Below are 14619 nucleotides of genomic sequence, written 5' to 3' on the forward strand. Positions count from 1 at the left end.
AGATCAAAGAAGGTCTTTGTTCGCTAAATATTCCTTCAGAAGATCACATCCGTCTAAGAAATCAGTGTTAACAGTCTTTTTCTATCTCTGTGTTTATCAGACATGTATTCTACTTCAGCATAGGATTTTGGTTACAGGGCGTGCAACCCTCCTATGTGGGCTTGTATTATTGCATAATCTCAGTGACCTATAGTGTGCCCACCCATATCCTGTCCACCGCCATTAACTTGAGAACGGCAGCAGCTATAGGCATAGAAGTGGTGTCTAGGTATAGTAAAGTAGCCATGCGCTACACAATGAAACCACCTATAGTGTCTGGTGGAATACAACGGAGTTAGCATTTTTATCTCAAAAACGGAACGCGATAGAGAAAAAAAGTGAATTACAAAGTTGTAGGGCATCATCAATTTCATACGAATCGACACCTTGCATACAGAAATGCTATGATTAGAACGTGTAAAGCTCACAAGGCTGCGGACATGAAACGATACCTCATGGAGACCTTCCTACAAGTCATTGGGTATGGTGGCTGCGTGGAGTGGCTTCCACGCTTACCTGACCTGACCCCATTGGACTTCCTTCTCACATCCAACAGCAGGTGTATGCGACCCCTCCACCAACATTGTAGGACCTACGACGACATATCACAGATGCTTGTGCAAACGTGTCACCATATTGTACAACGTGCAGCAAGATACAGTATGCTGTCCAGAGTCCAGATGTGCATTGCAGCTGACGGTGGCCACTTTGAGCATCAAAGTTAGATGAGCGCCATATGCGTGACCAGCATTCAATGTCGATTTGTATTGAATTGATGATGCCCTACAATTTTTTTTAATTCATTTTTTCTCTCTATCTCGTTCCGTTTTCGAGATAAAAATGCTAATTCCGTTGTTTTCCATCAGGTGCCGCTATAGGTGGTTTCATTGCGTAGCGCATGGATACTTTACTATACCTAGACACCACTTTTATGCCTATAGCTGCCGCCGTTCTCAAGTTAATGATGGTGGGCAGGATATGGGTGGACACACTGTATAATGACAGTCCCATCACATGCCGCTGTAAGAGGAGAGGTGGCTGCGCATGTGCAGATGGTTCCATTCATTACAATGGGAGTTTGGAAACTCTCACCTCTCCTGCCTGGCCTCTCACCCCTCCTCTGATTGCAGCATTACAATGGGGCCCTATTCTCAAAATGATGTGGTTTGCGTCCATAGGACATTTGTTATATCCAGTATATATGCTGTAAATGTCAAAAGATGTGAATAACAGTTTTATAATATTTAATCTTAGAGTCTCTTTAACTCCCTCAATGAAAGACATTTTAAGGGAACCTGTCATGTCCCCAAATGCTATCGTCATGCAGATTTAGGGTTAATCGGCAGATTAATAGTGTGTACAAAGCTGTTCAGCAGCCTTACTGAAAGTGCAGCTACCAGGAAAAAATTAGCTTCATTTCTCCTGGGAGCCGCCATCTTTCAGTCATAAAGACGTGCACAAAGAGGCTACAGTCACCACTCGCAGCCATGTGGCACTTTGACAGCGCACTCTGCAATGTATATGTGCACAGTGCCAGGGTGTGCTTACAGGTGCAGCTCCTAGGAGGAACAAAATTCATTTTTCCCATTACACGCACTCTCAGCATTACGGCCAGGCAGTATTAAAATGCTTTTAACCTGTAGATTAAGCATGTCTGAATGGAGCTGATGTCGAGCATGAATATGAATGGAGATAGCACAGTAGAGTGTTCGTCTTTACCGGCAGTGCCATACACAATGAATGGAGTAGAGGTGCCCGTGCTTCACCTCCACTCGGTTATGATGGGGGCTCTCCAGAGTTTTCTCCTTGAGATGGCTGGAGGTCCCACAGGTCGGAAAGCCAGCAATTGGGAACTGTTACCCTTTACAATGAATAAGGAATAACTAACTATAAAACTTGCCATTCATTGTTTCCTACACAAAAATGTTCAGGACTAGGGTGATCTTTACCAGAAACTATGGCATCCCTTTATGTTCTGTGAAGACACAGTGATATGGGAAAAGCCATCACAGTGACTTCTAATGTAGTCACCGTAACGTTTTTTGTGCTGCTAACAAGATTATCATAAAATCAAATGTCAGGGCTGAATATAGCAATTCTACTGAATATGTGAATACAGACATTAACTGGAGGGTCATTTTAACAAGTCCTATTCTTGTAAATTTGCACTTTCATTAATTTTGACATTTTGATTTGAAGAAGGCATTAAATAACACTTTTTACATTTTCCAAGACCAATACTTACTGCAGTAAAACCTCTTCGAGACTCATCCATAATTTTCGTGAAAAATACTTTTCTAGTATGAAAGAAGAGAACATGCATAGGATATAAGGAGAATTATTAAAATTAGACTCATGAAGCTTCTGTGTCCCATCCTTTGTCCCCAACCCCAAACTTTCACCTGACTTTAACGGGACTGGGATCCTGCTATTACACCGAGGGACCTTTTATGGCTAGTTCTCCACACATATATGTCTATCCATAAAGGGAACCTGTCAGGTGCAATATGCCCCCTGAACCATGAGCAGTTCTGGGTACATATATCTAATCCCTGCCTAACAGTCCCTGTATCTAGTAGCATAGTTAAAGGGATCTTTAGAAAAAGTATTTCTAAAGATCTTTTATCTTATGCTAATGAGCGCAGGGACTAGTCCCCAGGGCATTATATCCCCCAACTAGCCACCCTCTTAGCATGCCTATAGTGCCGCACTAACATGTTATTCAATTCAGCATCACCAGCGGTGCCGCATGTACCTGTGTTCGCTGTGGCCGCTCTTCTGAATGCCCTGCTTGTTTGGTCATGTGCAGTATGAAGCTGGGTGCATGCGTCCCGGCTTCAGAGAGGTCTACTGCACATGACTGGAAGTGCCCAGCATTCAGAAGTGCGGTCACAGCGAACAAAGGTACGCGAGGCAGCGCTGGTGATACTGAATTGAATAGCATGCTGGTACGCCCCTTTAGGCATGCTAACATGCTAAGAGGGCAGCCTAGTCGGGTCATATAACACCCTTGGGACTAGTCCCCGCACTCATTAGCATATCATAAAGGATCTTTAGAAATACTTTTTCTAAAGATCTTTTTATCTATGCGTGTATACAGGGACGGTTAGGCAGGGATTAGCAATATACACTCAGAACTGCTCATGGTTCTGGGTGCATATTGGACCTGACAGGTTCCCTTTAAGAAAAGAGAATGAGAAAAACCTAGTTTGTGCAAACACATGTAATACTGCTATGCTACATTAACATTAGATTTATAGCCCTGTGTTGTAATCTACAACTTGTTTTTTTTAGAGCTCATTGTTATGAGATATTTCCTTCAACATATTTGTACAGTAAATGTTATTCCTTGGTTCTTATAGTCCTACACAATAGATGAAAAGGTTTTTGTTTTTTTAGTGTCTCCAAAGGATAATTTCCCAGAAAAGATTGAAAAAATAGCTTTTCTTTGCAATGAATTGACTGCTAAACCTCCTACTGCAAATAAAGAGGTCCCTGTTGTGTGGTCGATGTACAACACAATAAAGACTATTCGTGCCACCATCAAGTCTGACTTCTGGAATAAAGTACCATCAAGTTTTTGGAGACCCACAGATAATCAATTGACACATACAGATTTTGAGAAGCGTACAAAGCTAGGATCTAACATGTATGGGCTATCCTATCAAACTGTTAATAGTATATTACTGCTATTTTAGCAAGTCCAGGAATAAAAACGCTAAGCACTCAAATCAACCTGCTCCCAAGGCATCTATACACAAACCACATGTTGACCCACAGGTAAATGCAGGAAAGGAAAGTGTCGGCACGCAGAGAAGTAAAATCTTCACATTTTATTAACAATCTATGAAAAGTATTCCATCGCGATGAACAATCAACATCTTACGCATTTTGAACGCACATTGCACTCTTAGGGGTACTTTGCACACTACGACATCGCAAGCCGATGCTGCGATGCCGAGCGCGATAGTCCCCGCTCCCGTCGCAGCTGCGATATCATTGTGATAGCTGCCGTAGCGAATATTATCACTACGGCTGCTTCACATGCACTCACCTGCCCTGCGACGTCGCTCTGGCTGGTGAACCGCCTCCTTATTAAGGGGGCGGGTCGTGCGGCGTCACTGCGACGTCACACGGCAGGCGGCCAATAGGAGCGGAGGGGCGGAGATGAGCGGGATGTAAACATCCCGCCCACCTCGTTCCTTACGCATAACCGACGGGAGCCGCGGTGACGCAGGTAGGAGATGTTCCTCGCTCCTGCGACTTCACACACAGCGATGTGTGCTGCAACAGGAGCGAGGAACAACATCATACCGTCGCGTCAGTGTAATTATGGAATTCGCCGATGCTACCCCGATGATACGATTACGACGCTTTTGCGCTCGTTAATCGTATCATCTAGGATTTACACACTACGGTGTTGAGAGCGACGCAGGAAGTGCGTCACTTTCGACATGACCCCACCGACATCGCACCTGCGATGTCGTAGTGTGCAAAGCCCGCCTTAGTCATAGAAGAGCGCAATGTGCATTCGAAAGGCGTAAGATGTTGCTTGTCCACCGCAATGGAATACTTTTCATGAATTCTTAATATAAATTTGAAGATTTTGCTTCTCCGGATGCCATCTTTTTCGTACTCCCATTTGACACCCCCCACCTTGACCAAGAATGACACTATGGATCAGACCTATTAATCTCATGTAATATAGAGACAACATACTGTATATTTAGATTAAAAGTCATTAACTGTGCTAAATTGAATAGAGTGGAGAATGCTGAATGATAAATTTGACACGTCTTTGGACATCTCTTATCTCACTTAACACCACCATTTACATCTACACAATTCCCTCGCCTCTCCCCAAAATGGACATAAAAACCTGTGTTTCACTATTTTTTTCATTCAGTCCCAGTTTTGGCATGCAACGAATAGTATCTGACCCAAAAAAACAAATGTATTAAATATACTTCATATACTGTAAATGTGCCCCTAGGTGCCTTTATACAGTTTATTGTTGTTTCTATAGATTATCCCAGCTCAGATTTTCCAATTTGACTATAAATGAAAATAAATGCAGATTGTACATAGCTGTTTTTGCCCGGGGCTCCATTCGGAGCTTCCAGATTACAATCTCTGTCTTGTCTGTGTCACAAACGTATGTGAAATAATGGGAATAAATATTGCATTCAGAGCAATTAGGATAAATTGTAATTTATTACGTGATATATCTCAGTCAATCAAGATCAGTTCTTTCAATGGATTAATAAATAGCTTATCTCTAGCCTCATATTATGGCTCTTAATCCCCACGATAGGTTTTTCACAATGAATAATAATCCTATAACAACTTGTACAAATGTGGGCTCTTTTGGATTATTTAACTTTTTATGCAAAAGTCATTTGATCACTATTTTTCAGGTTTTTTTATTGTTTTAAATTGAATCTGCCACCAGGTTTTTGCTATGTAATCTGAGGATAGTATGAGATAGGAGCTGAGACACAGATTTCAGTGATATGTCACTTATTAGGCTGTGTGGTGTTGATTCCATACAATGAGTGTTTTATCATAAGGAGATTCATTGCCAGGACTACAGGGCTTGTGAGCCCTGGTCCATCCACACCCCCTCCACTGATTAAAAAATAAAAAAGGCAAATTGGACATAATTTCACACACAAAAAAAATGGACTGGACAAAATTGTTGGCACTTTTCCAAAATTGTGGGTAAACAACTTTGTTTTAAACATGTGATGCTTGTTCAAATTCACCTGTGTAAAGTAACAACTGTGGGCAATATGAAAATCACACCTAAAACCAGATAAAAAGAGAACTTGACTCAATCTTTGCATTGTGTGTCTGTGTTTGCGACATGGAGAACAGAAAGAAGAGAGATCTGTCTGAGGACTTGAGAACCAAAATTGTTGAAAAATATCAACAATCTCAAGGTTACAAGTCCATCTCCAGAAATCTTGATGTCCCTTTGTCCATGGTGCACATTATGAAGAAGTTTAGAACCCATAGTACTGTAGCCAATCTCGCTGGACCTGGACAGCAGAGAAAAATTGATGAAAGGTTGCAACGCACAATAGTCTGGATGGTGGATAAATAGCCCCAATCCAGTTCCAAAAATATTCAAGCTGTCCTTCAGGCTCAGGGTGCATCAGTGTCAGCGCGAACAATCCGTCCACATCTGAATGAAATTAAACAAAATGCTATATGAAAAGACCCAGGACAACCCCACTGCTGACAGAGACATAAACAAGCTAGGCTGCAGTTTGCCAACATGTACGCGAGTAAGCCAAAAGCCTTATCGGAAAGCGTCTTGTGGACAAATGAAACCAAGATAGATTTTTTGTAAAGATCATCATTCTAATGTTTACCAAGAATGGAATGGGAAGAAAAAGAAAAGAACATAGTACCTACTGTCAAATATAGTGGAGGTTGAAAAGACGTTTTGAGGTTGTTTTTCTGCCTTTGACAGATGGTGCTTTGACTGTGTGCAAGGCATCATGAAATCTGAAGATTACCAAAAGATTTTGGGTTGCAATGTAATGCCCAATTTCAGAAAGCTGGGTTTGCATCCTAAGTCAAGGATCTTCCAGCAGGACAATGACCCCAAACATACTTCAAGAAGTTCCCAGAAATAAATGGTAAACAAAGCTCTGGAGAGTTCTAAAGTGGCAGCAATGAGACCAGATCTAAATCCCATTGAGCACATGTGGAGAGATCTTAAATTTGCTGTTGTGAGAAGCATTCTTCAAATATGAGAGTCCTAAAGCAATTTGCAAAAGAAAAGTCCAAAATTCCACTTGAGAGGTGTAAGAAGCTTGTTAATGGTTATAGGAAGCGATTGATTCAGTTATTTACTCTAAAGGGTGTGCAACCAAATATTAAGTTAGCGGTGCCAACAAATTTGTTTGGCCCATTTTTGGAGTTTTGTGTGAAATTCTGTCCAGTCCGACATTTTTTTGTGTGTGTTTTTTTTTTTTTTTGTGTTATTCCAATACACACAAAGGAAACAACCGTGTCTAACAAAACATAGGAAACTGCAATAATTTATAGGAGAAATACTTCATTTTCTGAAACAATTTCAAAATCAAAGTGCATCTGCGCAGGACCTAACTATCGGCTAGTGTAGATGATGTAGAACACGTCATCCACACTAGCTTCAGAAGGAGGACAAAGATGGCCGAAAGAAGAGGCGCAGGACCCGGAGAACAGAGTCGCCCATCCGATCAGTCTGCTCCGCACCGACCGTTAGGTGAGTATTATTACCATCCGGTGACAGGTTCCCTTTAAACAAAGGACCAAATCTCTAGAACCGTATAGTGGGTTTAAAAAAATAAATTAATAAAAATATAAACTGGAATACTCACAGGAGCAGCGGGAGTAAAATATGAGCATATATTGAACCCTTTTGACCTCCGTGACAAATTATTTTTAGCTGAAGGTCAGAGGTTTTTACAGTTGGAGAAATATGAATATATGTTCATAAGTAACATCCGATTTCAGGGTGCCTCAATGTAAATGTCAGATCTCCCCTGATCATCTGTGTGCAGAATTACAATACAGGGATGAGATTGGAACATTGTAAATGTATGCTCCTGCTGCAATAAAAGGATAGCTGGCCGGGGGCGCACATAGTCCCATCAACAGGACTCCCTGGGTTTTTTGTCTATTTGGATTTTATCTATTTGGATAAGTGGAAGCTTTTAACCAGGGGCCATTAACAATAGAAGAGTCTGGTAAGTAAAATTGTTATCGTCTTTGACTCTGGGACTGGTCCTAGGTTGTCAAATGCCCTGTGTTTCGGGGCAGACATACTAGTTGTGCAAACTGGGGTCCAAGAGGTAAGGGGCCTGAAAGCAGGTGACATTGTGCATGATGAGCTATTGGACTACTAAGGGCCCATATATTGTTCTTGTACAGGGGCCTCTTCTGTCTATGCCCACTCTTGCTGTGTATCACTGACGTAGTCACCTCCTAGCGGTTTACTATATAGCCCCCAAACAGCATTGCTGTACGAGTAAGAAATGCTTCATAATGCTGCTGCTTTTCTGTATTATCAGGCACAAAATATAAAACTGGGAGTGCGCACTTCAGGTTCCCAAACCATAAGACGAAAAGGAACCCCTTTTTAGGCTTGAATTGAGTGAGCCTTACCGACATGAGTAGCAGCGTTGGTTGTGGTAAACTGATGTGCGTGTCCACAGCTGGTCGTGGTCCCGGGATGGCGCACTGTACCCATTATTATAGACACCGGCGCGGACACAGACTGAAAAGGGTCTCTGTGCCCTTTTGTAGTCCAGTAGCTCATTATATTGCACAATCCCATCTGCTTTATGGGTGGATATGGGCCCCCTCACCTCTTGGGCCCCTGTGGGGCTGCACATCCTGCACCAAAATATGTCCGCTCCAGATTATAGACTGCCATCTTTGTATGTCACATTTACTATCTGACTGAGACTAACGCTTTTATGGTGGGATTTAATTGGAGATTACTATTTGCCATTACACCATTCACCAGCTTTCTTATCTGGGTATATATATTCGTTTTTTTCCCCCATTTTATGGATTCATCACAGGAGGCGTGATGTTGCATTTATCAAGAAACACTGTCCATGGAGCATCTTGTATCTGAAATTCAGTTTTTTGTTGTCCTTTCTGACTTCTCATTCCTCATCGCTGTTTTACATCTGCTATATTAATAATAAATGGGCCGTGTAGTCGTATTATATCACATTTTGGCAGTAAGGGTTCTGCAAGGCTGCATCCATATTGATTGTAAATCTACGGAAGAGCGAACCCTATTATGTAATATATGATTATCTGCTGCCATCATTCATTCAGGATTTTTTTTTTCTACGAGAACAAATCACTTCCAGACTTGAACCTTTACTTCACATTCAGCTATGATCTCATTATGTCATATTCAGATTGAAATGTGAGGACGGTCATTTCTACGTTGTCAGAATGACAGCACGGTGGATGAATGACATCACTGGTTAGCGCTCTTGATTTGTAGCCCTGGGGTCCTGTGTTCTAATCCCACCAAGGACAACACCTGTAAGGAGTTTGTATGTTCTCCTTGTGTTTTTGTAGGTTTTTTTCTGATACTTTGGTCTCCTACATTCCAAAGAGCTATCGATATGGACTTTAGATTGTGAGCTCCAATTGGGACAGTGATGATGATGTATAATAGATAAGGAAAACATTCTGGGCTGAGCAGTGAGAGATCGGTAATGGGACACTTAATGTTTTTTATCTGCTGATGTTATGAGAATGTCACAAGGATCCTCCTTACAGTATCTATATAGTACACTCAAAAATGACCAGACCCAGAGTTGACAACTTGACTTATTTTTCTGGACAGCTTATCAAAAAATCACAGACAGACAATATTTTTTTACGGACACATTAGAAAACCATAATATATCATTATGATCATTGATACATGTCTACTGACCATAATTCTGATATAAAGACATCAGCAGTAAACTGTAAAATGTTTATAATTAGTCAAAATAATCCTGGAAATTTCTTCAGCTGCTCAAAAAAAATCATGGACTCCAAATTTTTTTTAACAGACAGGGCAAAAAAGTGACCTATTTTACTGACTGTACAGGACTCTCTGGACGACTGGCAACCCAGACCAGACTATAGCCAGAAGTTTTCAGATGATTTGTCACATGAAGCAATACAACATCTCTTTCAGAATAGGCATACTGATACTAAAGAGGCTGGCACCACACTGGCATGGGACATGCTGCAAAACACACAGGCTATAGGCCTTAAGGAGGACAATTGGCCCTGATTAGTGATGGGCAAACATGCTCGTTACTCAATCGAGCATTAGCATGCTCAGGTACTCTCGGAGCTCGGACGAGTGTCACGGGTCTTCAGATATTTAGTCCGTGAAACGACCACAACGCAAAAGCTTACTTCACTGCATGATCTGAGCAGGCTACCAAGGAAGAGCCATTTGCAGTCTCTGAATGGCTCTCCCAGGGGATAAAACAATGTTTTCGGATGTAGTGTGACTAAAAAACCGCCCTTCCTCCTCTCAAAAATACTGTTTATGGCTGTCTGTATGTGAGCGGAGACCTGCACTGCCTAATCAGTGACTTTCCATAATTCTCGTTTCTCGCTTCGAGCTCCTTCAAGCGTCTGACCAGCTCGAATCAAGTAACGAGCATTTTAGTGATCTCCCATCACTAGTCCTGATCTTTTAAGACCCTTGCAATGCCGTCGATGATGTTGTGTAATTGTCCACATGTCCATGTATAATTCCCTTTTTTTTTTCCCTTCATTTTATACATTTACATTGATTCACTGACTATTGATGTTCTTTACTGTCTCTGCAGATAATTCAGTGCCTCTGAAGATTCTCTATGAAGACTATGGCAGCAGTCTGACCCAGGACAATACGATCAAAGTGGTGGCTCTTCTCCATGACAATTCTACTAATGATCTTCTTCTTGCTGTGAGAGACATTTATGTGAAGAACCCTGACATCAAAGTGAAGGTACATGCACTATATATATCATTCAGACTCACCATCATTGGTTACACAATCACATAGGCAAGAAAATAAGATCCATTATGGATTACTATTGACATAACTCATTATTTCTATAGTGTGCATATATTCCATCCAGAGTGTATCTACTTATGAGTAAAGCTGTTATCATCAGTGTCAGAAAGCCATAAAAAGGCAATCAGTGTGGTATTAGGGGTCTTAGCTTATTTTCTTTGGGCATCACCTTTCTGCAGGACATCACTTTTAAGTGACAACTTATCGACCGCAGTCCCATAGAGGACAAATGGAGCAGCAGGCATCTAAAGTGACATTACATTTTGTTACGGGGATAAAAATTTCCCACTATACTGATTACTGTGGGTCCCAACAAACCTCCCACCAATCAGTAAGTTATCATCAAAGAGGTGACAACTTGTTTTAACCAGACATTCCCTTTAATAATGATGACCTAGCCTCAAGATAGGGCATCAATGTTTGGTGGATTTCTATCCTCCAGGACCAACACCGTTCTGCACAATGAAGAGGAAGCAGTATGTGATGTTAAAGCCAGCCAGGTTTCCTGTCATTACCCATCTTGAGTCCTTAAAGGGAATCTGTCTGCAGGTTTTTGCTAACTCATCTGCAAGCATTATGATGTAAGAAAAGAGATCCTGAATCCAATGATGTATCACTTAGATTGCTGGGTATAGCCGTTCTGACACAATCAGAATTTTTAAACTTGGCTATGTAGCAGAGCTGAGTGTTCTTCCCTGCCCACATCAGGCTCTCAATAGAGATTGTACATTTGACAGTGAGGTGTAAATCACATCAGGGGGCATGTCAGACTGCTATGCTTGTAACATTAGAGCAATAATCAGCAGCACTTAAACAAACATAGTAAATAAACAACACGTCAGACTGTGACAAGACAGGCAGCACTGAATTCTATGATTTAACCCTTGCAGCATGCTGTCTTTAGCTTACATAGCAAAAACCTGCTGACAGATTCCCTTTTACAGGGAATCTGTCACAGGTTTTTGCTACCCTATGTGAGAGCAGCATTATATAGGGTTAGAGGCCCTGATTGAAGTAATGTACTTCTCACTGAGGTGCTTTCTGTCATTTGGAAAAAATTAGTAAATCTACAGCAGATAAAAGTTATCTAAATGTTGAGCCCAGACCACTGATCGGCAGCTTTCTTCCCATGTACAGTGTACCCAGAAAGCCACCAATCAGTGATGGGAGCAGGGTTAAACAGAGCTCATGAAAATGGAGGACTACCTGGGAGCAGGTTTACTAGTCCTCTAGTGATAAAATTACTGAGAGAGAGAGAGATTATCAAAACTACAGCAAATAGCCCAGTAAGTGATATATCATTTGAATAAGGGTCTTTGTCTCTACATCTCTCTGCTCTAAAAATTAGGTGGCAAAAACCTAATGATAGATTCTATTAAAGAGTTTCGCACTCAGCATTGACCAGTTTGATTTACATGGAAAGTTCAGAACCTAACACTTTGTCATGATTCACAAAAGTAGACCAAACAATAAGTATGATGCCTTAGGCTTAGGGGTTAAACAGTCAGAATCCTATTTTATTTATTTGTTTGGTGTAGGATGTCAGCTGTCAAGCTGTGAATTGCAGCCACCCTATTGTTTGAAAGATAGGCGGCGGACTGAGCTGCTGCACCTCTGCGGTCATCTTGACATACAGCATTTACTGACCATTTCCTTGGGTGGGATGTTTTGGGTAAACGCTCAATCAGATCCCCAGGAGGGCAAGTTTTTGTAATGAATATGTTTACACCTGTTTCTTACATTTGTAGATCAGAATTTCCTGCTTGTTCATGACTTCACTTACGCTTGTAATGACCCAAATCAAGCTGTGTTTCTGCTCTCCAGGGACGGAGCTGGTTCAGATGTCCTGATGACTGAATTTGGCAGACCCCTCTAGTCTTAGTTACATCATTCCGTTATGCTCGTTTCTTAGATCTTACCCATGTCTAACATCACGGGGGTACATCATTGAGAGAGTCTATCAACAATCTAATCCTATGTAGCAACAGTCTTTGAAAATCTCTGACTAGACAGCTAAAGTCTCATTGAATAATCACTAGGGATGATTGAATACCTCAAATATTCGGCTTCGCAAATATTTTCCGAATAGGTCGCCGCTACGCAAATATTCGATGCGTAATGTAAGTCTATGGGAAGACCGAATAGTTCCGAATAGTTGTTATTCGGGTTTCTCATAGACTTACATTGCGCATCGAATATTCGCAAATAGTCGAATAGCGGCGACCTATTAGGAAAATATTCGCAAAGCCAAATATTTGGGGTATTCGATCATCCCTAATAATCACGTCACAGATGTGGATCTGTGATTTAAGGATACAGATTTGCTGTCACCACCATTACACTTGTTATTCTGCACAGTATCACTAAACTTTGCATCTACAGCTGAAGTTCTCGCTAGGCTTTCTTGACTCAGGACAGAGATTAAGTTCTCTGCTCTAGCACTATAGTCATGGTTTAATGCCATCAACCACCAGCCATCCAATCTACTTGTCACACAAAACACTTTTTGGGGGGTAAATGTGGTAGGAGATTTTAGTCTAAATAAAATTCCCAAAAACTTTGAAAAAAGTTAAAGTGACTCCACTAAACAAACTTTCCTTATTGTAACAGGTCCTGGGGGAGCCCAAACAGCAAAGGAAGCTAGTTGCTGAGATTTCCATTAAGAATCCTTTATCAGAACCCCTGTCTGGATGCAGCTTCACTGTGGAGGGAGCCGGTCTGACGGATGGACTTCTAGTTAAGGAACTGTAAGTACGGCAAAGCAGCCGGTCAGTGCAATGTGTATGGCCTCTGAATAGAGAACTATAGGTATTTAAAGGGATTGTACCTGATGAGGAAAAAAATGTATAAGGACTTATGTGCACGCTGTTTTTTTGGTGCAGTTTTGGGTGCGGTTTGTGGTCCTTAACTACACGTATGACCTTCCCCAGCAAAGGATATGAGAAATCAGAAAGGCTGTGCGCACGTTGCTTCTTTTTTGCCTACAGTTTTGGGTACAGAAAAAAGAATCAGCATGTAACTTCTTTTCTGCGTTTCTCTCTGCATTTTTCCATTGAATATAGTGAAAACTGTAGAGGCAAAAATGCACCAAAACACGGCAAAAAGTCATGTGTTTTTTCTGCTTTTTTGAGGTGCAGAAATTTTCTGCAGTGTGCACATAGCCTAACTTTAGTTCTCAAAAGCTGCCATTCTTGTCCTTTGGGATAAGTTTTAAGTCAGGGGGGGCTAGGCTATAATCACTGACAGAGCTCATGTGCTAGGCTGGCAAAATGGACAGTACTTTACAAAAGTGTTAGGCAAGTGTGTGAAAAATGCTGCAAATGCTTTCAAAATTCAAAATGAGAAATGTAGAAAAAAAGCCGGCACACTGAGTGTAAAGTATTGTGCTCGCGGAAAGGAAAAAGTCCTTAATAGCAGAAAATATAACCTCAGCAGCAAATAAGACAAATAAGTTCATAAATGCTGAAAAAGGGAAAGTTTATTCCGATTCGGCACCACAGAAAAAATCCAAATCCAAGATTTCAACTTCCTTGAGGTCTTTATCAAGGATAATTGTGTAGAAAGTGCCAGGTTATAGGCATGTCCAATAAGGGGTTAAGATACGTGGTGCCAGCCAGAGTATGGCAACATGCGCTGCAGGAGTACGTATGCAGAACCAGGTGTGGTACCTCTCCATTCTTTGTAGGTGGGAAAACTTGAAAAAATTGGCAATGTATCACATACTTATTTTCCCCACTGTATTTGTGCAACTTCACACTATTGAAGACCCTATTAATCCTATCCATTATGCCCATGAAATGCAGCCCCAAATTTGCAATTAACCTTCACTGTTGCCTGCAGACACATTATTGTACCGCTCTCTAGTCCTTTGGCAAACAAACTGCCTTCTTTTACAGCCAAATATTTTACATTTTCATCATTACTCCAGAGCAAATTCTCCCATTTTTCTGCACAACAGTTCCTATGTTTTTATGCATAGTTGAACTGCT

General features: G+C 41.3%; 1 protein-coding gene across 1 annotated transcript in view; it reads left to right on the forward strand.

The window, feature by feature from the left end:
• TGM2 (transglutaminase 2) overlaps positions 1 to 14619 on the forward strand; it is a 108672-nt gene that overhangs the window by 88973 nt on the left and 5080 nt on the right. Inside the window, exons 11-12 of the mRNA XM_075347543.1 lie at positions 10401 to 10561; positions 13241 to 13377. Of these exons, the coding sequence (XP_075203658.1) occupies positions 10401 to 10561; positions 13241 to 13377 (298 nt within the window). The remainder of the gene's footprint in view (positions 1 to 10400; positions 10562 to 13240; positions 13378 to 14619) is intronic.

This window comes from Anomaloglossus baeobatrachus, chromosome 5 (assembly GCF_048569485.1).
Source record: "Anomaloglossus baeobatrachus isolate aAnoBae1 chromosome 5, aAnoBae1.hap1, whole genome shotgun sequence".
Lineage (NCBI taxonomy): Eukaryota > Metazoa > Chordata > Amphibia > Anura > Aromobatidae > Anomaloglossus > Anomaloglossus baeobatrachus.